A 26,533-nucleotide genomic window follows, 5' to 3' on the forward strand; every position below is an offset into this window, starting at 1 on the left:
GTTTGACAAATCTTACTGAATTTTTTGAAGAGGTTACGAGGAAATTTGACGAGGGTAAAGCAGTGGATGTTGTCTATATGGACTTCAGTAGGCCTTTGACAAGGTTCTGCATGGAAGGTTAGTTAGGAAGGTTCAATCGTTAGGTATTAATATTGAAGTAGTAAAATGGATTCAACAGTGGCTAGATGGGAGATGCCAGAGAGTAGTGGTGGATAACTGTTTGTCAGGTTGGAGGCTGGTGACTAGTGGTGTGCCTCAGTGATCTGTATTGGGTCCAATGTTGTTTGTTATATACATTAATGATTTGGATGATGGGGTGGTAAATTGGATTAGTAAGTATGCAGATGATACTAAGGTAGGTGGCGTTGTGGATAATGAAGTAGGTTTTCAAAGCTTGCAGAGAGATTTAGGCCAGTTAGAAGAGTGGGCTGAATGATGGCAGTTGGAGTTTAATGCTGATAAGTGTGAGGTGCTACATTTTGGTAGGACTAATCAAAATAGGACAGGGGGATATTGAGGCCTACGACTTGAAGCTTATTAATTAGTTTTGAGAGAAAGATGCATTGAATACTAAGCTGTAGTCAATGAAGAGCATCCTGATGTATTCATTTTCTCTGTCCTAAAGTTTCAGGATGGAATGAAGAGTCAATGTAATGGCATCTGCTGTTGACCCGTTATGATGGCAGACAAATTGGAGTGGATCAAGTCACTTTTCAGGCAGGCAATAATACATTTCACCACCAATCTTTCAAAGCAGTTCATTGCAGAGGATGTAAGTGCTACTGGCTGGTAGTCATTGAGAGAGGGCACCATGTTCTTCCCAGGCTTAATTGAAGCCTGCTGAAGCATGTGGATACCTCAGGTTGCTGAAGCGAGAGGTTAAGGATGTTGGTGAACACTCCAGACTGTTGATCAGCACAGTTTTAATATTTGTCTGGGTACCCTGCCTGGTTCACCCTCTTGTAGGGTGGTCTTATGTTGGCAGAAACTGAAATCTCCAGGTCATTGGGAGCTGTTAGGAGTTCATGAAGGTGCCTGCGTGTTTTGATGGTCAAAACATCATTTGAGCTCATTTGAGAGTGAAACCTTTTTGTCACCTATTTCACTTGTTTTTACTTTGTGGGAGGAAATGGCATTCAATCCCTGCCACAGCTGTCGAGCATCTTTCAGTGATTCAGTTTGGTCCGGAATTGCTACTTTGCACGTGAGATTGCAAGATAGTGTCAGCGACTAACAGCACATTTTGCAGACACCTCTTAAAACTATTAGATACTCAAGTAGATATACTACTTCTGAACTGTGATCACTGGAGTCTGTAGCCTGTAATTTCCCTTTTAAGGATGCTATTTTGCAGCAACTAAATGATCTGGTGCATTTGTGATCTACTGGGGATTTGGAAATCTAGATTCTTGTGCAGGTATATCCAGGCCAGCCATCACTGGGGGGTGGGAGGGGTAGACACTGCATTGATGCCAGATGATGGAAGACAAACCCACAGTGGGTTCTGTTACTCTGTGCCGATTAAAGCCTCAATTAAGTATAACCCTCAGGTTTGGCCAGCAGCGTTAGTCTAAAGAAGGCAGTCTTTGGCCTCGCCAAATGTGTGGAATCTGAGGTGCAAAACCTCCTGTTTGTGTTGATGCTGTGTGATTGGTTTCCCCGTTACAAATCAGCACCACGAAATAACAGAAAGTACATTATATGCAGTTAAACGTTTTAGCTTTATAATTCTTAATTTGACTAAAGGGTTGGTAAAGAAAAATAAAGGGCCCATTCTAATGAAACAGACTAATGTGCACGTGTTGGAGCTCACGGTTTTCCTTCCATTGGTCCTCCATTGATTTTCCCAGGCTTCGATGACTCCCAGCCCCACTCCCAAGTCTACTCAGTCCTGCTGGCTATGAATTCTCCTTTCAGGTGTCTTCTCCGTTCATCTGTCGTTGAACAAAAGACCCAGATCACGTCAGTCTCAGGCACACAACAAGAAAAAAACACCCCCTTCATTGGACACTGCACATTGCAAAGCCCCCGTTATCTCTAACCATAAACCAATCACAGCTGCTACAAAAAAACTATTACATTAGCAGTGAAACCTTTCCCAAGATGTTACTTAAGATTAAAATTGAGAGTGGAAAATGAAAAGGTATTCAGCACTGTCTGCCTGCAATTGACAGGTCTACCCTCTCTTTCTTCTTGCTACTACTGTTGGGCAGGAGGTGCAAGAGTCTTAGGTCCCATGCTGCCAGGATCAGGAGCACTTGTTGCCCTATAGCTATCGAGCTCCTGTACAGGCTTCACTCACCTCAGAGCTGAATGGGGTCTACAGTTGTGGACTCGCTTTCAGGAACTCTGCAGTTCATGTTCCTTGTGTTTTTGTGTACTTTTTGTTTAGTATTTGCACGATTTGATCAAGGCACGGGCAAAGGATGAACTGGTGTTCAGCTCACTACTCCACGAGGTTCGCTCACTTCAGCACTGAACTGAGTGGCCTGCACCCATCGACACTATGTTCCATGTGTTTTTGTTTACTTTATTTTTATTATCTGTGAGATTTGATCAAGGCATCAAGGCTGAGGGTGAAGGCCGAGGGTGATCAGCTCAGTACTCCAGCGCTGAACTGACTCTGAAGCTGTGGCCTGCAATCATTGGCACTCAACTAAGTGCTGAGCAGGCTCTGTGACTGCGGACTCACTTTCTGCGGTTAATGTTCTGTGTATTATTTGTTTTCATTTTACTACTGTTTGCATAAATTATTTCTTTTCTCACATTGGGTGTTTGTTTTTTTTTAATGGGCTCTATTGTGTTTCTTGTGTTTTTTTGTTTTATGGCTGTCTGCAAGAAGACTAATCTCAAGGTTGTATAATATATATAAACTTTGATAATAAATGGACTTCAAACTTTGAGATGACTTTCTGGAGATTGTACCTGGGCCTCTGGTGTTTAACTTGGTCGCCAGGCTTGAACAGTACTGATCCGGCCTTCAGCAGATTGCAGATCTTATGGTTTGTCCAGGGTTTCTGATTAGGGATAACTGAATGATTTTGTGGGAACACACTGGAAAGTCAATGACAAATATGGTGCATTTGTTCAGGTTTTCTGAATCCTTGAACACCATGCAGTCATGAAGTGTTCAGTGCCATAGCAGAGCCCTTGCTGATTGTTTAAAAAATGTCTGAAATCTCATGAGTACTGGCAGCTACTGCAACCAAATACGTGGTTTGTATTAATATCTCCTTAAATGAACTCTCATCTTGTTTTCAGTCTCACAGTCTGCATTTGCCAAGAAAGGTTTCTGAATAATTGTTAGAAATGGGAAGCAATTTTTATGTTGACCTTAGATCAAAAATTCTGAGACAGTTTCAATTAACTCAACAAATCAGAGATGCTTCAGATTTCAGGATTACGTAGGACAATATCCTTATAATAAGGAAAAAAATCATTAAGAATTAAGCAATGGATAAGTAGCAGAAAATAATTGCTATTTTGTTTTGAGAGAGAACATACAGTAACCGATGAATATTTTAATATTGAAGAATCAAGTTATACGGCGTAACTTATGTAAAATGTAGCCAGTGCTATCTCTTTCATTCAGTAATTGCTTTGAACTTAGTGACAGTCATTCAGTTTTGTAAAATGAAATGAATTGCTCATTCTTTCACTGTGCTGAATGGGATTGAATTTATTATATGGGCCGTGACAACTCTCCTCATCATTGCACCCAAGATGATTCTTCATTTTATGTGTGATTGGACTTGATATACTTATTTTCATTGTCTTTATTAATGTGGCATGACAGTAAGTTGATCTGTTCTTAAGAAAAGATGGATGAGAGATATTTTTGCTTCATGCTTCAGTGAAAGTTATTGGCTTTGTTCTCAGTGCATTTTATTTCAGATGCATGGTATGCAGTATTGCTTTTTTGAAGCTGAGTCATGTAATTTTGCCTTGGCCTTTGTTGTTTCTTTTGTAATGTTCTTTGTAATATACAAATGAAACATGAAGATATTATTCTCAGCATATTGGAAAACTGAAATGTGTCAAGTTGTCATAATTTTGTTTGCATCTTTCATTTGCTCTTTGCTGATGTCTATAGCAGAAATAAGCAAACTGTACACAGTTCTTACTGAGATTCTGAAATTGAAATTAATTTTTTATTATTTCATATTTAAAAGAACTGTGGGTCTTTTTAAAAAAAAAGAAATTTTGGGAATATGGGTTACAACCTTACACTTAAGATATCAGTATTAGTGTTCATCATTTGAAAGTATCATGTCTGATTTCCTTCTTTTGATTTGCTTGAATATAATTGTTCGAAAGTTTGAACATATTTGTTACATGCACTGATTAAGTTTGGAGGAAATAAAGATGTCAATGTTATGACTTATTGCATTCAGTACCAGACAAACTGCATTTTAAAATTTGCATTTTAGTTTGAATGTTTTCTATTAGCACTTGTATTTTGTATTCCTGTTTCTCCTTGATTCTTGTAAAGCTTCACGCTGAAATACTATCTATTAAATGGTGACAGCCTTTCTAAAATAGTATCTAGTTGTCAACATTGACAGGCGATTCTTTTCTAGGGGAGATCAATTTCTGCAATCATGAACTCCTTTCTGGTATTCCGTTGATATCAGATCAATAAGATATAAGATCTAAGGAGGGCCTGACATGATGTTCCTCAAATTTTATGGAATGCTAATGCAGAAATTACAAGGGCCCAGAGACATTTAAAACATCCTAAGCAATGAGTGAGGTGCCAGAGGATTGGAAGTAGCTAATGTTGTTCCACTGTTTAAACAATGCTCTAAAAATAAGCCAGAAAATTATAGGCCAGTGAGTCTGACATCAGTAGTGGATAAGTTATTGGAAGGTATTCTAAAGGACTGGATGTATAAATATTTGGATATATAGAGACTGGTTAGGATAGTCATCATGGCTTTGTATGTCCAATCTTAAGAGTTTTTTGAGGAATTTACCAGGAAAGTTAATGAAGACAAGGCAGTGCAAGTTGTCTACATGGACTTTAGCAAAGCCTTTGACAAGGTCCTGCTGGTCAAATGGTTCAGTTAGTATTTATTTATTTATGCGGCATGGAGTAGGCCCTTATTGCCTTTGACCCATGCTACCCAGCCATCCCCAATTTAAGCCTAGCCTAATCACAGGACAATTTACAATATGACCAATTAACCTACCAGCCAGTACGTATTTGGACTGTGGAAACCCACATGGACATGGGGAGAGCGTACAAACTCCTTCCAGGCAGCGGTGGAAATTGAACCTGCACAGTAAAGCATTGTGCTAACCACTATACTACCATGCCATCCTAATGATAAGATAACTTGGATTAGATGCTGGCTTCATTGGAGAAGCTAGAGAGTGGAAGTAGATGGCTGCCTCTCTGACTGGAGGCCTGTGACTAATGGTGTGCTGCAGGGATCAGTTGCTCGGTCTGTTGTTGTTTATCATTTATATCAATGATCTGGTTAATAGTGTAGTCAACTGGATCAGCAAATTTGCAAAAAAACCCACCAAGATTGGGGGGTATAGTGAATAATAAGAAAAGCTAGCAAAGCATCAAAGCTTGCAGCAGGATCTGGACCAGCTGGAAAAATAGGCGGAAAAATGGTGGTTCAAGTTTAATGCAGACAAGTGTGAGGTGTTGCACTCTGGAAGGACAAGCCAGGGTAGGACTTACATGGTGAGCACTGAGGAGTGCAATAGAGCAGTAGGATCTGGTAATATAGATCTATAATTCCTTGAAAATGGTGTCACCATTGATAGGTTGTAAAGAGAGCTTTTGGTACATTGACCTTCATAAATTGAAGTATTGAGTACAAGAATTAGGATGTTATGTTGGAGTTGCATAGGACTTTAGAGAGGGCTGATTTAGAGTGCGGAGTCGATTTCTAGTCATCTACCTAGTTACTGCCTGTTACATTGCTGGCATTTAGGCAGCAAATGAAGGTTCTCCATCTCTGTCTGTCTTTGGACATCTTCTCTATTGTGCCCCAGGTATGGTTCAGAGTCCTCATTTCTGCCTTTATAGTATGGCGCCAAGTTGTCTTTGGTCTCCCATGTTTCCTCTGCCCTTAAGGGGTCCTATGAAACACTTTCTTCATGATGGACTTGACCTCTCTTCTCATCACATGCCCAATCTGTCTCTAACGTTTCCTCCTGATGATTGTAGCCATTTACCTACAGGAAAGATATCAATATGATTGGAGAAAGTGGAGAGAAAATTCACAAGGATGCTGCCAAAACTCGAGAACATTAGTTATAGGGAAGTGTTGAATAGGTTAGGACTTTACTCTGTAAAGCATAGGAAAACATAGGGAGATTTCATAGATATACAAAATTATGAAGCGCATAGATAAGGTAAATGCAAGCAGGCTTTTTCCACTGAGGTTGGGTGAGACTACAACTAGAGGTCATGGGTTAAGGAAGAATGCTGAAAGGGTGGTGAGAGTATGGAACAACCTGCCTCTGGAAATGGTGGACATGAGTGATTTCAACGTTTAAGAAAAGTTTAGAGAAGTACATGAATGGGAGGGGTGTAGAAGACCACAGTCTGTCTGGATGCAGGTTGACAGGACCAGGCAGATTAATAATTCGCCTTGGACTAAGTAGGCCAAAGAACCTGTTTATGTGCAGTAGTACTCAATAATTATATATTCAGCTTCACAGTGCAGCGTGCTGTTGCACATTGCATTGCTGGCAGCTACTTCTGAATTTTGATGTTTAAACATGCCAACTCATGCCAGTTGCCAGTTTTGCAGAGCAAGAACTATGTGTGTGTAAAAGAGGTGTGTGTTTGCCACCGTTGCTCCTGTAAAATCTAGACCATTGGGTATTGTTTTAGATCGTCTGTGGGGTGAAGTGTTTGTACATATTGCTTTTCCCAATGAAACAGCTGCAGCCTCATCAATAGCTATGTACGGCTTGATTGCGTAGCATTTTTATTTGTACTTTTTGACTGTGTGCATAGCTGCATCCTGCCTTTTAATCAGCCAGTGTGTTGATAAGGAATTTCTTACATGGCTGCTGCAGGATTCTTATTATGCATGCAAGCATTGGAAAAGTTAGAGTTCCCATTATCAGTACTAATTCAGTTTGAGTTCTTCATTACCACAGTGGAATACCGAGATGAGCTAACTGTGTACTTAAACCAACTGCTTGAGACGAAACCTTCAAAAACTACTTTGCTGTCATCTGGAAAGAAAACGAGCCTGCATCGATTCCGTGATGCCGCACGTGCTACGCGGGATGTCGTATCTCTGGCACATAAAGCAAAAGAACTTGACATTCAAAGTTAGTTTGATATTACTGAATTATTTTTAAAGAGCTTTTATGATGAGAGTTTCAATGGTAACCAAACCTTTCTTGTACATAAGTAAGATGCTCATACGATAGTTTAAGTAATAATTTTTTCAAGAAACATGGGGGTAGGCATAAGAATCCTTTTCCTGTCTCAATGCCTTTATATTAATTAATATTTTTAAACAACTTTCCATTTTGAACTAAACACCCTTGGGTCTTTTGTCACTTTCATATTTTAGAGAAGAGTGAGAATTTTTTATACGAAGTGCAGAGTGCATTAATACAGAGTACATCGGCATCTGTATGTATAATGTTTCAGGGAATTACATTGCAGTCCTCTGTGCATGTGATGTGCAAACATAGAAATGTGTTCAGTGATGTCAATTAATGTGCAGTGCAGAGTAATGTAAATTATGTGTAACATTGCTTAATGTCATTGTTATGTTAATACTGTGAGATTAGGAGACATGGCAGTGGGTGGATTCTTAAGTAGGGCTTGATTGGTTGAAAGGTGGTTGTGTTTGGCAGTTGTTTAAACTGGCAAATTTAAACTCTGGGAGATGATGCTCAGATAATTGACAAAGGATCCTGATGGTATTTGATAGAAGGGTGATGGGTGGTAGTGAATACCAAGAAAGTCACTGAAAGATCAATCTATATAGAAGTTGATAGGTGCATGGACTACCTAGTAGCAAACAGGTAAGGCTTGCTTCGGCATACTTGACACCTGATCAGCAGGTTCTTTCCTGCAATCACAAGTGAGCCATAATTCTCTTGTTGCATGTCCTGGTTCTTCCAAAGCATATTCCCAGCACCTGCAGGTAACCAGACATGATGCTGAAGGGGGACAAAGGATTGGTTGCATTGAAGAGTGAGTGAGGTGCTGCTTTGTTGCAATTAATTCCATGAAGTTTTGACTTGAGCTTCTCTGCCTGGGATAATTACCATTTCTTATCCTTAATCATGGAGTCTTAGATAAATAAGAAAGAGAAGAATGGGTAGTCCTTGCCTATCTAGATTTGATGGGGAAGTGCAGTATTTCCCACACACTGAGTAGGATTGCTCCACTGTTTTTTTACCCAAACCCTGTATTGGACTGTACATCCATCATATACAAATGTGATATTCTGTCAAAGTTATACTCTGGGTCCAAACTAACTAAAGAGTGTCCACCACCCTGTCCTGTTCAATAATGATTATGTTCCAGAGATTATCTGAATAACATCGCTTATCAATGTAAGAATTCTTCTTTTTTGCCTTTACACTGGTAGTTGAGGGTGATGTTACCCTTTTCAGTTTGTCAGAGATGTCCAGTTCTACTGAGAGACCTCTGTGAGTAGTTGTTGTGAAAGGCTAGGATGGCTCGATAATGTCCTCGCAGCCAAAAATGTTAAGGATCTGCAATCCTTCTCTGTCGAGCTATATAGTTTATAAGTCAAATGCAATCTTCCAGATCTTATTCTCCTGAGCTCAATAGACTAGAGGATAGTTTCAGAGGATTGTAAATTTAAAACAAAATTTAAAACTTCTAAATAAAAACTAACTCCCCATTGATTGCATCAGCTGCAGATTTTGCATGCTTTTCTGCACGACACACTTCTCTCAGAATACCTTCTTTTCTGAATGCTGAGGATGAATAGTTTCTTAGTATTTTCTTAGAATGCTTCACACCACTGTATCTGTGAAGAGAAGCTTCACAGTTCTTTAACCACTCTAATCCATTTTAAGTTCCTTAATGATTTTTTTTAAGAGACATTAATTCTTGTTCTACTATCCTATTCTAATGTTAGCCTATAAGATTTAATCAATCACCTGGAAACACTTTTCAAAGAATAACACTGGTATGATTTCAATGATATGTGATTGAGCATGTGTAACACAAATGGGAAGTCTACTCTGGACCAATCTGACCCGTCTACTTTCAATCAGATGCATTGCCATAGTGTTTCATCTGCTGAGTTGCTGAAGATGTCATACAACTTGTATTTGTAATTATTCAAAGATTCATTAGCATATAGTGTACAGTTTACTGACATCTGCCAGATTATCTAGGTATATCAGCAATGTGTTTGAAGTCACCGCCAGGAATTGTCCAAGAAGTTGCCAGCAACAGTGTGAACTTTGGGAAGGAAGTCAACCAATTTTTCTTCAGAGAGGATGTATGCATATTGATAAGCTGGAGTGGATCATATTCGTATGTTACAAGCATTAAAGGGAGACGGCAATCTTTGACTTCTGTGATGGTGATGTTGCCTTTCTGCTTAATAATGTTTATTATTGTCTGTTAGCCAGATTGATTGCCAATGGGACTACCATTATGATCGTTGTCATTTATTCCTTAAGTGCAGCAAGTTTCACTCCTGCAAAAATTGCATGTCAGCCTTGACCTTGAGGTATTTCTAAGGTCTTAACTCTTATATCATGCTTTAAACAACAGTACATGTCAATAGATGCAATCTTTAAACCTGTTAATTTGCAAACATATGATTTAACACTGCATCACAACAGTCATTACTTTGTACCAGTGTACCTAAATTATTTAAAGCTTGTGAATATTGCCCCCAAGCTGAGATATGAGTTGATCTGCCCTGGGGTTTGTATTGTACTGTGGTGAAGAAAATGAAGTTGCTGTTGGTTGATTCCCAGTTATCCTTGTCTCCTCTTGATTTGTATCTTCAAGTTTGCTGCTGCTGGATCTGGAGTAAGTTCTCAGCAATGCTGATCCCAACTTCTCAGTGTTGGCGAGTCATTTTCTTAACATTGCTGTTCCTTGTCTCCTAAAAGCAGGGTGCTTTGGATGCTGCACTGTTATGTTTTGTAACTTCAGAAACGAATCAAAAGAAGAATGCGAGAATAGTTTTTGTGTATTTAGTTTTTCTTTAGTGAGTGAGGGCTCCGTCAGTCAGAGTCAACCATGGATGTTGTGTTGTAGCTGTCTAGATATGCAGTGTGGTATGGAGAACAAGCTGTTGCCCCTTTCCATGCATCTGATGAACCCAAAGGAGTCCAATACAGTTTGGTACCAGCAACATCGCAAGAGTTGCCAGTTAGAGTTGAACTTAACATAGGATGCCTTAGTGACTCCAGCTCCTGATTTTTCCCAAAGCCTTCCCCATGAGTAGGTGTAGCCACAAGGCAGCTGGAGTTTGAGATCAGAGTTTTCCTTCTAGGTGAGCTGCCAACCATGGCTGACAAGCACTACCTGCCCGAAGTGACTGGTTTTAAGGTGCCAGTAACTTGCCTTTGCCCCTCTTTAGTGAGTTGTTGACATATGATGTAGTTGCATAATGACGAATGGCATTCACATATTTCTTACATATAATCCATAATGAATTTATGTAAACATCAATGAATACTTAATCAAAACAATACATTTACAATATTTTAAAAATATACCTAAAATGCTAAATATACTACACTCCTCCCTGCTTAACTATGAACTCCAATTCAATACAGAATGCATTTCAAGTCAAGATGTAACATATTGTCACTTGAAGAGCGTTTGATGTCTCTGGGCCTGTATTCACTGGAATTCAGAAGAATGACGGGTGACCTAATTGAAACCTTTTAAGTGTTGAAAGGCCTTGATAGAGTGGATGTGGAGAGACATGTCCTATGGTGAGGGAGTCTAGGACCAGCGGGTCACAGCCTCAGAATAGAGGGGCATCCTTTTAGAATGGGGATGAAGAGGAATTTCTTTAGCCACAGAGTGGTGAATCTGTGGAATTCATTGCCACAGACAGCCCGTAGAGGCAAAGTCTTCACATATATTTAAGGCAGTGATTGATAGAGTCTTGATTGGTCAGGGTATGAAGGGATATAGGGAGGAGGCAGGAGATTAGGGCTGAGAAGGAAATAGATCAGCAATGATGAAATGGTGAAGCAGACTCAATGGGCCAAATGGCCCTATTCTGCTCCCATATCTTGTATTACTCTCTCGTCATTATATATTTAATCACTATGATGGATTTCTTACTCTTGTGGGATAATATTTTTTCTGAAAAGGACAGTCTCCCTGTTTGGCAGGTGAATCTTGTGGCTATGAAATAATCTCAAGTTCTGTGGCCAATCTTTCCAAGTGCCATGTTTAATCCCCTCTGTAGTCTTTCACCATGATTTTTTGTGAAACATCGAACCTCCTTGTTTGAGGGGTCTTCAGAATATTTTAGTTGTTGGTCTTGCATACTCCTTCTGAGATTGGATTTGAGGAGATCCAAGAGTGAATGCAAGGGACAACCAAGGAAAAGCATAGCTGGTGAGTTGATGGTTGTGGAGTGTGCTGCATTGTGATATGCAAGGAGAAAATTGACAAGCTTCTGATTCAGTGTCAGTGTTGTGTGTTTTACTAACATTGCTTGCAGTGTGATCTTTAGACTCTAGACAAGCCTTTCCGCCGCGCCATTTGTAGCTGGGCGAACAGTGCAGATGCGATATGTCATACTCTAGCAATGACCAAACCTGTTCTGTAACAGACCATGGTCCATTGTTACTGACTAAGTGTTCAGGAACATCAGTCCTCGAGAAGAGGCTTCTCAATACATCAACAGTGTGTGAGGCTGTAGCGAAGGCAGTTGGGAACTTCTGGCAATTTTGTAGTTGCATCCACTACAACCAAGAAGTTTGTGCCCATGAATGGCCTGGAAAAATCCATATGAATCCTCTGCCAGGGCCATGGTTAGAGAGGCATTGCTCTTGACAAGCTACTCAATCTTTTACTTTTACTTTGAACTTTGATCTGCTGATCTATACCAGGCCACCAGTCAAAGCTTTGAGCCAACACTTTAACTCAGCTTGGATAGTATGACTCTCAATCCTCACATCAGATAGCCCCCATCAGGGGCAAGTTCCTCCTGGCACTGGTAAAAATGGGGGAGCTGGAGATTGTTGTGTATTCCAGCCATTTTGAGCGACCATGTAGACATAAGACGGTGTGGGGTCTTTCCTGGTTTCCCTTTTGATCATCTCTGCTATAATAGGAAGACTTGATTTACATTAGGGAGAATATGTAAAGAAGAGTGTCCTCTTTAGTAACTTTTTTCAGGTATTTCCTTTTCCATGGGTAAACAGGAAATCCATGATTAGTTGTAATCTTGAATTCGATCTTGTAATTGTGCCCTCCAAGGATTTGTGCTGCTTTTGTTAGTGGAACACCCTTCTGTGGATTGAAAATGGACACTAGTGTTTGATGATCAGTATTGAGGGGAAACTCTCACCTATACTGGTTGAAATGTTTTATGTCGCAAACCAGGTTCAAGGCCTCTCTGGCAATTGTTGCATAATTTTTCTCTGCAGCAGTTAAGGGAACATGATGGGTGTTCACTTCCATCACTCATAACATGACATGATTGCACCTATAACTTAAGGCAAAGTGTCATAGGCAGCTTCGCTGGACAATGTGGACCATAATGTGTCAGTACATTGTCTAATGTCACCATTTCCTTGGTCTTTTGGAAAGCCTCCTCACACTGCTTTGTCCATTGCCATGTCTTCCTGATCTGTGGTAATGGGTTCTAAGGGTGGAGTACAGTAGCCAGGTTGACAGGAACCTGTATTAGTAATTGACAAATCCTAAAAAGAACCATAACTGTGACATGTCCTTTAGCCTTGGGACATCTACCACTGCTTTAATTTTTCTCAGCACACTTGTGTGATCCTTGTGCATCTATGGTGTGACTACAGTAAGTGATGTTTGGTTTAAAGAATTCACATTTGTTGTGTCGTGCTCCAAGTGCATAATCTTCCAATATTTTTAACACTGTCTTGAGATTTTGGAGATGTTCCTTGTCATCTTCACTGGTAACAATGATGTCATCCAGGTAACACTGAGTGCCTGGATACCCTTGCAGTACCTGGTCCATTGCTTTCTGCCAGAATGCAGGTGTAGATGCTACACCAAATAAAAGCCTATTATCATGATAAAGCCATTTGAGTTTCTATGGTGAAAAACAATTTGGACTCCTCTTCCATCTCCATCTGTAAATAGGCCTCTGCTAAGTCCACTTTGCTGAAATATTACCCTCCAGAAAGGTTTTTCAAAGGTGTTGTCTATCCTGGACAGAGGGTGTTGATCTACGTTCAGTTGATGGTGACCTGAAAATCACCACAGATCCTGACAGATGCACCCCTCTTTGCTACTGGGACCTCTGGAGTTGCTTATGGGCGCCACTCAACTTTGGAAAGAGTTCAGCCTCCATGAGATCTAGTTCACTATCTACTTTAAAATGGTTGGTTGTAAGGAACTGGACAGGGTTTGTAAAATTTGGGTGTGGCATTTTCATTTAACACTATTTTACCTTTGTTCTGTTTGAGGTTTCTAATGCCATCCTTGAACACTGCTGTGGTATCGTTCAGAACCTTTCTTCATTCATTTTCAGTTGGTACTATTGCAGTGGATGTGACATGCAAATGGTAGATGAATCTTAACTCAAATTGTTGTTGTCTCAGCCAATCATGACCCCATAATGTTGGCCCTCTTCTTCTTACCACATACAAGCTCAATGTGGTTGTTGTTGTACTTCACCATTCCGAATGTCATTCCCACAGGAGTTATTTTAGTTGGATATTTGCAGGTTTCAGTTTAGTAACTTTGAAATACTGTTCAGTCTCATTTTGTGGAGTGACTGAACAGCCAAATTAGTGCCCAATTCCATTTTAATTAATTTGCCATTCACTTCTGCTGTAAGCCATGTTGCTTGTCTATTGTTAGATTCCACATTGTAAATCTCAGGGATTTTCAGTCCTGTGCCACTCTAATCATTCTCAGATTTTTCATCAACAGCATGCAGATTAGTGTTCTTTTTGGAACTACAACTTCACTTTAGTTCTTTTTCTCTGTGCAGTTCATTTCTTTTGTCTGCCTCAGTGCTACTTTGTAGTATTTTGTGCAAGCCTTGCCTTTAAACCTTCATTGGTCTGGTGTATATTGAATGCCTACCACAATGGTAACACAATTTGTTCAGCCAGGCAGGTTTCTGATAGATATTGCAATTTTGTTCACACTCACTTTCATTCCTGGCAGCAACTCAATTGTATCTCTGGCTGCTGTTTCTAGTGATACAGCAATTTCAACTGCACTTTTAAATGTGAGTTGTGCTTCAGTTAGGAGCCATTTTTGAATGCTTCTCGTAAGATTCCACAAACTAAATGATCTCTCAGTGCATCATTCAGCTCATCATTGACTGGCAATGCTCAGACCTATTTTTCAGTTCAGCCACATAAGCTGAAATAGATTCTTTCTTTTTAATTCTGAACTTAAAATGTTCTGCAATCAACCATAGTTTCGGTTTTAAATGTTCCTGCGTTATGTTCACAAAATCAGCAAAGCTCATTTTGGTTGGAGCATTTAAACTTCTAAGCAGACTATATGCTTTTCCACCAAATGCACTCAGCAAAACTGGCACTTGTCAAGTCAAGTCACTTTTATTGTCATTTCGACCATAACTGCTGGTACAGTACATAGTAAAAATGAGACAACGTTTTTCAGGACCGTAATGTTACATGACACAGTACAAAAACTAGACTGAACTACTTAAAAAAAAAAGAGAGAAAGCTACACTAAACTACAGGCCTACATAGGACTGCATAAAGTGCACAAAAACAGTGCAGGCATTACAATAAGTAATAAACAGGACAATAGGGCAAGGTGTCAGTCCAGGCTTCGGGTATTGAGGAGTCTGATAGCTTGGGGGAAGAAATTATGTAGCAATTCTAATTCTGATTGCTTTTAAATAATAGAACCCTGTTTTCATCCATTTTAAATTCCTAGTTTTATGCCTCTAGTCTATAATCTGTGGATTATTGAATTCTTGTGACCTGGTCAAGATATCCAACACAACTATTTTATCCTGCCAGATATCTATGCATTTAAAAAGATTCATTTGGACAGTTTATGAATATGATAACAATATTGGAAGATATTGGAGAAATGGTTCTAGTTGAAGACCAGAGGAGCAGAATGAATTGCGTAGCTCTATAGCTGATAAAGGTTCAGTAAGCAAATTGATCTATGAAGGATAATAAAAATAGAAAATGCTGAAAAATAGAATCTGTGATAAGAGAAAGTAATTTAATATTTATGACGAAAAACACTTCATCGGAACTGGGTTGCCAAGTTGAGTGCAGTTTGTATCAATAGTGTAGAAATGACCATGTTGGATGCATGTTAGAATTAAAATCTAGAGTAACATTATTTGATGGGTCGAAGCTTGAACAACATTTGTTCTGAATAGCATATAATATTTTAAATGTAAGATTTTTTTCTTTTGTAGATGTCTCTTTCTATCTACCCAACAGCTTGTTATCTGAATCACGTCATAAACTCAATCTTGTATCTGCATCCTCAGTCAGTCCAGAGGTAATTATTATTTGAATGAGATTTCTTTTTTATTATTTGTTCTACAAAATTAACTCGCATTCTTCCTTTACGTCCGTACCTTAGGATATCTTCTGTTTATCAGTATAATATTGGGAGTGCTTGAAATTAGACACCACAAGCAGACCAGGTGCAGAGTCATGTTGATGGGTTAACAGATTGGATAGAATATTTTGGAAAGAACATTTTGATTTGCCTTTGGGTTAAAAAAAGTTGTGTTCCTGCTGTAGCCCTCTGAGTCCTACACTTGTACAATAAATTCCACAGAGTATCTGCACCTGGTCTGAGGAGGTGCACAACTTGTATTAATTGAGCTTGATTCATTTGTGTGACTAAAAGAGTTAAACAATCTGAATTATTTAATTTGATCTTGTTCTCATTCTGTAATAGTTTCCATTAAAGACCTCAAAAGACTTGCCTAGAGATGACTCTGGTGAAATAGACTGTAAAGCCTTGATGGAACAGTTGAAAAAGTGTCATAGCTTACAAGAACAGGTTGAAATAACCCACTTAATCTATGTCACAAAGTAAGATTATTGTGTTTTAAAACATTTTCATTTTTTTTAAAGGTAGTGATTAATATGTGTTTTAATTACCTTTTCTGTTTCTCTTTCACCACCCTGCTGTTCAAATGTGTAGGGGTATAGATTGGAATGTGGGGCAAGAAGATCATCCTGACATGACTGTTCATGACCTCTTAATGGAGCTGTACACAAAAGCCAGTAATGAGCACCACTGGGGACTAATCCGTTATATTTCTGGTATGCTCCATAAAAAAGTTGAAGAACTTGATGAGGTAAACAAACATCTAATACTGCAGTTTTAACCTGCAAATTGCTACATATGTGCAGTGTTTAGATTATTTTTTACTTGCGCAGGTCTACTAGAACAGATACTCATTTAACCATGATATAAGTTTGATTGTTTGTATCTAATTGTCATTGAAAATTGTTGTGTGCTTCAAGGAGATTAAATTTTCATAAAACTATATATTATAAAGTTTCAGCTTTTGTATGATGGAGTGTTGAGTTTTTGTATCTAATTTTATGACATGTTCTACCTTCTGCTACTTCAAGTTTTGCTTTGCCGCTCTCCTTTTATTCCATGAAAGTGACAACTGATTTGAGCAACAGTTGATCATATAGTAGTAGTCCTTTGTAGTTTATACAAGGATTCTTCTCTGATCCTCCCTGTAAGCCTCACTTACTAGATCAACAAATAATATTTGTATCCAAAAGGCAACATCGGGTTGGTGCACTTTAGGCTAACTACAACAAAATGATGAAGCATTTACTGAGATATTGGAAGATCTTAGTAATTTAACATACCTGTTCTAATGATTAAAGAGCTTGATGATGCATTCTGATGATATTTGTCATAGGCCTGCACAACCCTTTTGTCAAATCAGAAGCATCTGACTGTTGGCCTTCCTCCTGAACCACGTGAGAGAACCATTTCAGCGTGAGTACTCCATTAAGCATCATGCCAGGTCATAGGTTGAGAGAATTTTAACATTAACTTGTGCTTCTGCTTTCTCATTAGACCCTTGCCTTCTGCTGAACTTACTAAACTGATCGAAGAAGCTAACGAACACAATAACACTTTGTTCATCCTCACACAGGTTGGTTCATGCAGCATAAGTTAATTAAATTTAGATTCTGTTATATGAATTCAGCTTTAATGACCTATTTATTTTTTTATGTTATCATTGGATTACTTCAGCCAGTGAATCGAGCAAATATGCAATGGAAAAGCAAAAAAAAATTAAATGCTGATGCTGAAAATCTAAAAGAAAATCAGAATGCTGGAAATTTTCAGCATCAGTGGTGAGAGGACCAGAATTATTGTTTTGAAATTGATGATCTGTTATCCAAGTTTGTTGTTGAAATGTTTTCAGTTACAGGGAAGGGTGGAGAGAACAAAGGAAGTGTGTACAGTTGGATGCAAACCAATAGGGACTAAATGCCACTGGTGGTGATCATGCTGCTTAAGAGAGCGGTGGGGGCATGTCTTTAGAAGATATAAGGAGCAGATGAATGAAGAGAAGAAAAGGAGGGAGAACAAATGACAGCATCTGCATTGTTGTTAATCTCACAGTTTAAGATTTTTTTCCCCTTTATTTTGTTTTTACTTACCTTTTTCTCATTACATTAACTGCCAGAATGTTGGGTGGATTGGAGACCATGTTTTATGAGGGAAGGTTGAGCAAATCAGGTCTTTTCTCTTTGGAGCAAAGGAGGATGGGGGTGGCTTGATAGAGGTGTATAAGGTGATAAGAGGCATGTTTAGAGTGGACAGCCAGCATCTTTTTTTCCAGAGTAGAAACAGCTAATGAAAGAGGGCATAATTTTAAGATGACTGGAGGAAAGTATAGAGAGGATGTCAGAGGTAAGTTTTTTACAGAGAGAATGGTGGGTGTGGAAAATGTGCTGTCAGCAGTGATGTTAGCTGCAAGTACATTAGGGACATTTTAGAGTCTCTTAGATGGGCACATGAATGAAAGAAAAATGGAAGTCTATGTGGGAGGGAAGTACTGTACCTTTTGAATGTTCTATGTTTGTAACTACAGATAGATCTTAAAGTTCAGTTTGGATAGTTTTGGAATTCAATAAAATGACAAATGTTGATTTATTTGTCATTTCCATAACACAAACGTATTAAGGATATCTTGCTGTATACATAGTCTGATGGGTGTTTTTGTGGAGGTGGGGACACTGAATTGATCGTCAAGGTATTGTGATATTACAAGTGTTATTTAAAATGTAAAAACTTAAGAGAGAACAAAATCTTAAATTGTGAATCCAATTAATGATAGAAATCTGATCTTCTTTCATTTAAAGGATAGCTATGGCTTTTCTTGAATTGATGTAGGCATAGGAAATTTGAAATATGAAATTTAAGGCAGGAATAGTGCAGCAAGTCATTAGAAATGCCAGGCAGGAACTCTAAAATGTGATATTCTTTATCAACCACTTGTTTATAAGATTTTATTAATACCTTGTTTCTTTTTGTGGTTATTGCCTGAATTCTAAAAAGTAGAATTGACATTTGTTTTACAGTTTGCCACCTCTGGTATACAATAATTGTTGTGGTGCTGGTACACCTTGTACAATATGTTTATACATTGAGAATGGCATACCTAGAATTGTTCAACAGAAAACCATAAGGGAGAGCTATTATAATGACATTAAAAATCTTTACAGAGTGACTTTTTTTTTAGCTTAAATAAGGATAGACCCTTACACAGGAAACTAGAGAACCCAAAATGAAAATAATTGACAAAAATTCTAGATCTTTGACCAGGATTTTAAAAATACGCAGTGAATTATGATCTAGAATATGCTATCTAGAGAGATTGTGAAAACAGATTCAGTAGTTATTTTCAAAGAAGCAACTGGTAAATACTGGAGTGGTGAATTAAATTTGCAGGGTCAAGGAGAAATAGGAATAAAGAATCAATTTTGAAACATTTTTCAAAAAAATGTGTACAAGTTAATAACATAAGAAGTAGGAGCAGGAGTAGTCCATCCAGCCCATCGAACCTCCCCCGCCATTCAATAAGATCATGGCTGATCTGTCCGTAAACTCAGCTCCATCTACCTGCCTTTTTCCCATAACCCTTAATTCCCTTACTATGTAAAAACCTATCTAACTTTCTTATATATATTTAGCGAAGAAACCTCAACTGCTTTCCTAGGCAGAGAATTCCACAGATTCACCACTCTCTGAGAAAAACAGTTTCTCCTCATCTCGGTCCTAAATCTTCTCCCCTGAATCTTGAGGCAATGTCCCCTAGTTCTAGTCTCACCTACCAATGGAAACTACTTTCCTACTTCTGTCTTCTCTATCCCTTTCAAAATTTTGTATGTTTCTATAAGATCCCCTCTCATTCTTCTGAACTCCAGAGAGTATAGTCCCAGTCGACTCAATCTCTCCTCATAGGTTAACCCCTTCATCCTTGGAATCAACCTGATGAACCTCCTCTGTACTGCCTGCAAAGCCAGTATATCCTTCCTCAAATATGGAGTCCAGGTGCGGCCTCACCAGTACCTTGTATAGTTGCAGCATGACCTTCCTGCTCTTGAATTCAATCGCTCTAACAATGAAGGCCAACATTCCGTTTACTTTCTTAATAACCTTTGGTACCTGCAAGCCAACTTTTTGTGATTCACGCACAAGCACTCCCAAGTCCCTCTGCACAACAGCATGCTGCAATCTTTCATTATTTAAGTAGTAAACTGCTGTTCTATTATTCCTTCCAAAGTGCATGATCTTGCATTTACCAACGTTGTATTCCATCTGCTAGACCTTAGCCCACTCACTTAATGTGGTGAACTACATATACCTGTCTGGACACGCCCCCCGCTGACTGCTCCTGTGGCTCCTCCCACGGACCCCGGTATAAAGGCGATTGGGGACTCCACCCCAGCCTCAGTCTCCAGGATGCAGTGTGGAGGTCAATTGCTGCTTATTCTTTCTTCCAGCCAATAAAAGCCTATATCTCGCCTCACGTCTCCAAGAGTTATTGATGGTGCATCACTTAACCTATCTATAACCCTCTGTAGACTCACTACATTCTCTGTACAATTTGCTTTTCCACTTAGTTTAGTGTCATCAGCAAATTTTGGTACACTACACTCAGTCCCCTCTTCCAAATCATCAATGTAAATAGTAAACAGCTGCGGGCCCAAATTGTCTTTTTTTGCCATAAACATTTTCTGGATTCAGAAATTGTTCTGCATATTATGTCCACTATTTTATATGTATGGTATTTTATTTTTTGATAGGAAGTCATGGTTTATCTGGCAATGTATGCAAGGACAGAAGCTAATCTATTTGCTGAGATGTTTCGACTGCGTGTTGGATTAATAATTCAAGTTATGGCAACTGAAATGGGCAATAGTCTCAAATGTTCAGGTAAAGTTTCTCAGAAACATCAGCAGGTAAAGCAACCTGTCTGAAAAAATATATAGTATATATACATTAAAATTCTGTTGTGTGTGTGTGTAATTAGACTATGGGGAAGAAAAAGAAATAATGGGTTGAAGGCAATATTTCATTAAGAATTTGAAGAGATTTGGTTTATCACCTGAAACACTCAAATTTCTACAGATGTACTGTGGAGAGCATTCTGACAGGCTGCATCACTGTCTGGTACTGGGCTGGGAGGCTAATGCACAGGATTGAAAGAAGCTCCAGAAAGTTGTAAAATTAGTCAGTTCCATCTTGGGTGCCTCAGAAAGGCAGCATCCCAGGACATGCCCTCTTCTCATTGTTACTGTCAGAAAGGAAGTACAGAAGCCTGAAGGCACACACTCAGAAGCAGCTTCTTCCCCTCTGCATCTGATTCATAAATCGACATTGAACCTGTGAACATTGCCTCTCTTTTTTCATATTATTTGTTTTTGCACTTTTTAATTGAACTGTTTATATATAAATATATATTTACAGTAATTTACTTTTTGCTCTATATTATCACGTATTGCATTATACTACTGCCACTAAGTTAACAAATTACAAGACATATGCCGGAGATATTAGACCTGATTCTGGTTCTGATAGAATAGGGCAAGTTGTTTATCAATGCTTGTTCAAAATATTTTACTAGGTGATTAAATTGATAGGCTGGCATTCATGATTCCACATCATGAAATAATCAGTCTTCAAAACTATATGTATTTTATGTTTTATAGCTGATACCTGATTCCAAATACTTCTCTACAGTATTTCCATGGGTGCATAAATGAGCAGAGAACTTGAGAACCAGAGAAATTTAATTCATGAATCACTCTTAATAAATGTGACAGACCTTTAGGACTTTTGAAGTGCAAGTGGCAGTAGATGGTGAAGACACATGGCATAATAAGATGAACGGGGAATTGGCTTAAGAGCAGATTGCAGAAAATGGGTCTTTATCAACTGCAGTTTATAGGTTAACTGCAGGACTCAAAACTGTTTACAATCTAAATAAAAGTTGGCAGCTATATAACAGTATTGGGCTATATTTGGAGTACTATGTTTAGTTTTGGTTGTTGGAATATAGCAAATATGCAGAAGCTTTGGTGAGAGTGCAGAAAATATTACCAAGATGTTGCCTGGGTTGGAATGCATTAGATATAAGGGGAGTTTGAAGAAACTTGAAATGTTTTCTCTTGACTGAGGAGTGATGTGACAGAGGTATAAATATAATGAGAGACGTAGATAGAATAGATATATTGAGTCTTTTTCCCAGAGTGAAAGTACCAAAGCTGAAAGCGTAGGGGGGATGAGTTTAAAGGAGATATGTGAGGTAAGTTTTCTTTCATAGAGAGTGCAGGTTCTCAGAATATGCTGAGGGAGGAGGAAGAGGCAGAATAATAGCACATTTAAGAGGCAGTCTGGAACAGATCAGTCTTCACCATGACTAGATCACTGTTCTGTGCAAATAGAATGCTCTGAGGATAATATTTCATCCTCAGTGAACAGACAGCTGCTTTGTGTAATTTGATCTGGAGGCTTATATGTGCCTCCAGATATTGAGTGCAATATTTGACAACCTTATTTGTTTGGTACATTGCAGTAATCATGCCTACATACCTTATGCCACAAGCTATATTGAAATAAGAATAAGTGGTTGTGCTTGTGGCCTCTTAATCCCAAAGAGTGCATTTATGTTCATGGTTTGGAAACTCATTTGGGTGGCATGAAACACCATTTCAAACCAATACCAAAATTCAAATTCTGATATTGAGCCAGGCCTTTTGTGTTAGTGCAGCAAATCCTTGCTACAGTTGCTTTTAACAAATGCTTTCATGTTTTTAGCACACAGAGAAATAGAAGTAGAAGTCCATTTGGTCCCAAAAGCCTGCACCATCATTCAGTGAGATCATGGCTAATCTTTTACCTCAGTAGCAGTTTCTTGCACTAATTCCTTATCTTTTTGATTCCCATAATGTTTTATCTATCATCAACCTACTCATTGATTCTGATTCTACTTTTTGCAATATTTCACATTTTTTATGAACATTCCTTGTGTTTACAAAAATACATCTATATTGTAACAGTGTCAATTTTCATTACAAACTATTAGTGAATTATTGTTTTTTCAATTTCAGTTATTTTTATATATTTCTTAAATGTGACTATCTTTTAAACAATCCAGCTATCTTTTATGTCCTGATTTTTATTCAGATTGCTAAGGGAAGCTTTTTTTTTAAATGATTCTCAAATTGAATGACATATTACATTTTTGGATTTGTAGTATTATTATTTAAAAAAAAGCATCTTCAAAGTTGAACATAAAATGTCTTACTTAACATCAACAAGCACCTGAAATGCCCCAACCTCTTTTTTTTCTGAGGTTGTTGAATCATTTCTTACAGCCTATAACTTCCAATACTCTGGCTCCTTGGTATCCTATTTAATGCTTATACATATTTTGTTATGTGACTAAATTTAATGTGGTACTCCAATTATAGTTCTGTACCATCAATACACATCAGAATTTGTTTTACAGTAATCTGACCTTAATGATTATTATCCTTACCAAGTTTTTTTCTTTTATTTAGGTGAAGCAGCAACTGAAAGCTTGATGTCAATGAGACCCTCTGACCTGAAGATACTTCTTCACCACGTCCTCAGTGGAAAAGAATTTTCAGTTGAAGAAAATGGTTAGTATTTTTGACCTAATTTATTGCTTTTCCAAAATATATACATGTGTATAATGTGAATAAACTGCACTGGGTAGAAGTAATATTTAATGCTCAGTTAGGAGACCATTTGAAATAGGATGCCATTAAAATGGGTTTTTCTGAAACAATGTAGGCGAATGAGAGAGGAGATAAGTTGCAAGGGCACAGGAAGCTAAGGAGAGGAGGAATAGGAATGATGTCATTGTTCTGTTGGCAGATGGCATGGATATGATGTTCAAATGGCTGTCACCTATGTCATAACAATTAGGTAAATAGTGGCTTGTAATCCCAACTTTCTTTCATCTATATTCGAAAAATTCTTTTCCATTGGCTTTTGTATTTATCGGCTTCCTGTGGATTCTTCAGAAGTGCGTGATGGTGTCTTGGAATTAATTGCAATTTCTATTTAAATATAAAAGTAAATTTCAGTCCTTGGCTTGTGTAAAACTTACCAAGAAATTCAGTGATTTCCTTCAAATTTATCAAGATTGTTGTAGGAAGTTTAATCATCTTATATTATGCAGAATTACTGAGTATATTGAAATATTCAGATTAAATAAGACAATTGGTTCTTCTTGTGTGAAAGATTAATTGAGCTAAAGGGATACTGTTTGTGTGAGTCATATTTATGTCCAATTGGATTTGCACTTCCCTTTCTTATCCTCTTGCAAGTACTGTGCACTCTTGCGATTTTTCTTGATTTTACCTATCAAAACGTTGTCATGCCTCTCTTTCCCTTCCCACTTTGCTTTTCTGGTCTCCATTCATACGTTCTACATATGTATATATATCATTTCGTGTTTCCATTCCCCATTTATTTCCCTATAACGTTCTCTCTCAGATGCCGATCAGCTACTCCATGATTGTCTTGTCACCCATCAATACAAAGGGTATTGTACAGTAACACGCAAAATGCTGGAAGAACTCAGCAGGCCAGGTAGCATTTATGGAAAAGAGTAAACAGTCAATGTTTTAGGCTGAGACCCTTTGTCCCTGATCAGCCTGGTCTGCTAAGTTCCTCCAGCATGTGTCTGTTGCATGGATCTCCAGCATCTGCAGATTTTCTTGTGTGGTAATTTACAGTAGCTAATTAACCTGCAAGCATAATTTAGGAATGTGGGAAGAAATAAGGAAACCTAAGCATAAGGATTTGTCAATTTTGTCCTTATTTATACCTACGCCTATTATATCTGCAATCTGATTACAGCCTCCGAAATGCTTTTCCCTGAGCTTTCCATTTGCTCTGGTTGATTCTATAAAGTGCAATTAAGACTCCCCACCTACAGAATGTGCAATATGCTAATCTGAACAATTTCAATATTTATGGATAGTTGCTAACCCTTTGTCTATTCCAGCTTCAGAGTAATTCCATTCCCCATGTTTATTTTCTTAAACCCACCTGCATCAGGTATTTTATAGCAGCTCATTAACCTACCAACCAGCACTAAGTAGGTCATGAGAATAAATGGGAGCAACTGGGGGAAGCCTACACAACAGAGAAAGAAAGTGCATGCTCCGGTCTGGTAGAATTGAACCGGGGCCACTGGAGGTGTGAGGCAACATAACCACTTGACCATTTGTAAACACATGTATGCCTCTGTTATGGAGTTAAAACATACCTTTATTGTCTATTCAATTAAGATTTTTATGGATTAATTATTGTATCAGCAATCCTATATGGTAGTTTAGCGGTTAACATTATGCTATTACAGCTCAGAGTGCTGGAGTTCAAAGTTCAATTCCGGCGCTATATGTTTGTATGTCCTTCCCATGAGGCTGTGGGTTTCCTCCCGGTGCTCCAGTTTCCTCCTGCGGTTCAAAGGTGTACTGGTTAGTAGGTTAATTGGTCATTGTAAGTTGTGCTGTGATTAGGCTACGGTTAAATATGTAGGTGCCGTATAATGGATTTGCTGGGCTGGAAGTGCCTGTTCCACACTGTATCTTTAAATAAAAAATAAATAATTGTTTCCTTGACCACTGCTGCTTCACTCACTTTCTCCCTATTCCTCAAGGCTAAAGCATTCATAGTGATGTTCACCCAGAAGTTCTGAGTAGAGACCTATCTTGATCTCTTCATGAGATCTTACCTTAAGTATTGTGATAGAGCAACATGGCACAGATACAGGTCCTTCAGCCAAATGAGACCATGCTGACCACAGCACTGATCCATCAAATCCCAATTTCCTGTGTTTGGCCAACTTCCCTCTGAGCTTAGTCCATGCGTGTATTGACCCAATTGCTTCTTATAAGCCTCTATAAGGCCACCCCTCATCCTCCTATGCTCCAAGGAATAAAGATCTAGTCTGGCCTATCTCTCCCTACAACTCAAGCTCTCTAGTCCTGGGAAAACATCCTCATAAATCTTTTTCTGCACTTTTTTCCACTTTTACCACATCTGTCCTCTAACAGGGTGGCCAGAACTGTACACAGAGCTCTTAAGTGTGGCCACGCCAATGACTTGTACAACTACAACAAAATGTCCCAACTCCTGTACTCAGTGTCTCACTGAAGAAGGCCAGTGTGCAATATGTTTATCTCACCACCAGTGAATGATGCACTTGTACAGTACTCCCAGGTCCTCAGTTCCATTGCACGCTATAGTGCAGGATCAAGTCAATTTGGTTCATTCCACATAATATTAAGAAATGTTGGAGAACCCCTTGTCTTCAAGGCAGCATTTGACTGGTATCAGTATCAAGATTTCCAGGAAAACTGAAGTCAGTGTGCTCCCCTAGTGGGACTCCTACCTTGTTTAAAGCAAGATAGTTGAGGATAGAGCCATTAAATAAAGTACAGCATAGAAGCAGACCCTAAAGTCCATCTTGACTTTGCCGAACCATTTAAACTGGGTACTTCCATCGACCTGCACTGGGACCCTAGCTACCATCCATATATCTATGCAAACTTCTCTTAAATGCTGAAATGAAGCTCGTACCACTTGTCTTGGCAGCTTGTCCACACTCTCACAACCCTCTGAGTGAAGAGGGTTCCCCTCATGCTCCCATAAACTTTTCTCCTTTCACCTTAATCCATGGCCTCTGGTTGGAGTCCCACACAACCTCAGTGGAAAAGCCTGCTTGCATTTACCCTATCTTTACCCCTTATAATTTTGTATACCTCTATCAAATCTCCTCTTACTCTTCTATGTTCCAAGGAATTAACCTATTCGGTACCA

At 38.6% G+C, this 26,533-nt stretch overlaps 1 protein-coding gene across 3 annotated transcripts in view; it reads left to right on the forward strand.

The window, feature by feature from the left end:
* The window catches only part of phka1a (phosphorylase kinase, alpha 1a (muscle)), a 127,580-nt gene that overhangs the window by 71,000 nt on the left and 30,047 nt on the right, over positions 1–26,533 (forward strand). For 2 of the 3 annotated variants that reach the window (XM_059977275.1, XM_059977276.1), the window contains exons 19-26: positions 7,132–7,308; positions 15,585–15,670; positions 16,079–16,215; positions 16,328–16,484; positions 17,070–17,149; positions 17,231–17,309; positions 20,476–20,605; positions 23,236–23,337. In XM_059977275.1, the coding sequence (XP_059833258.1) occupies positions 7,132–7,308; positions 15,585–15,670; positions 16,079–16,215; positions 16,328–16,484; positions 17,070–17,149; positions 17,231–17,309; positions 20,476–20,605; positions 23,236–23,337 (948 nt within the window). The remainder of the gene's footprint in view (positions 1–7,131; positions 7,309–15,584; positions 15,671–16,078; positions 16,216–16,327; positions 16,485–17,069; positions 17,150–17,230; positions 17,310–20,475; positions 20,606–23,235; positions 23,338–26,533) is intronic. The other variant, XM_059977277.1, reaches the window with a different exon arrangement.

Source organism: Hypanus sabinus, chromosome 8, assembly GCF_030144855.1.
Source record: "Hypanus sabinus isolate sHypSab1 chromosome 8, sHypSab1.hap1, whole genome shotgun sequence".
Taxonomy (NCBI): domain Eukaryota; kingdom Metazoa; phylum Chordata; class Chondrichthyes; order Myliobatiformes; family Dasyatidae; genus Hypanus; species Hypanus sabinus.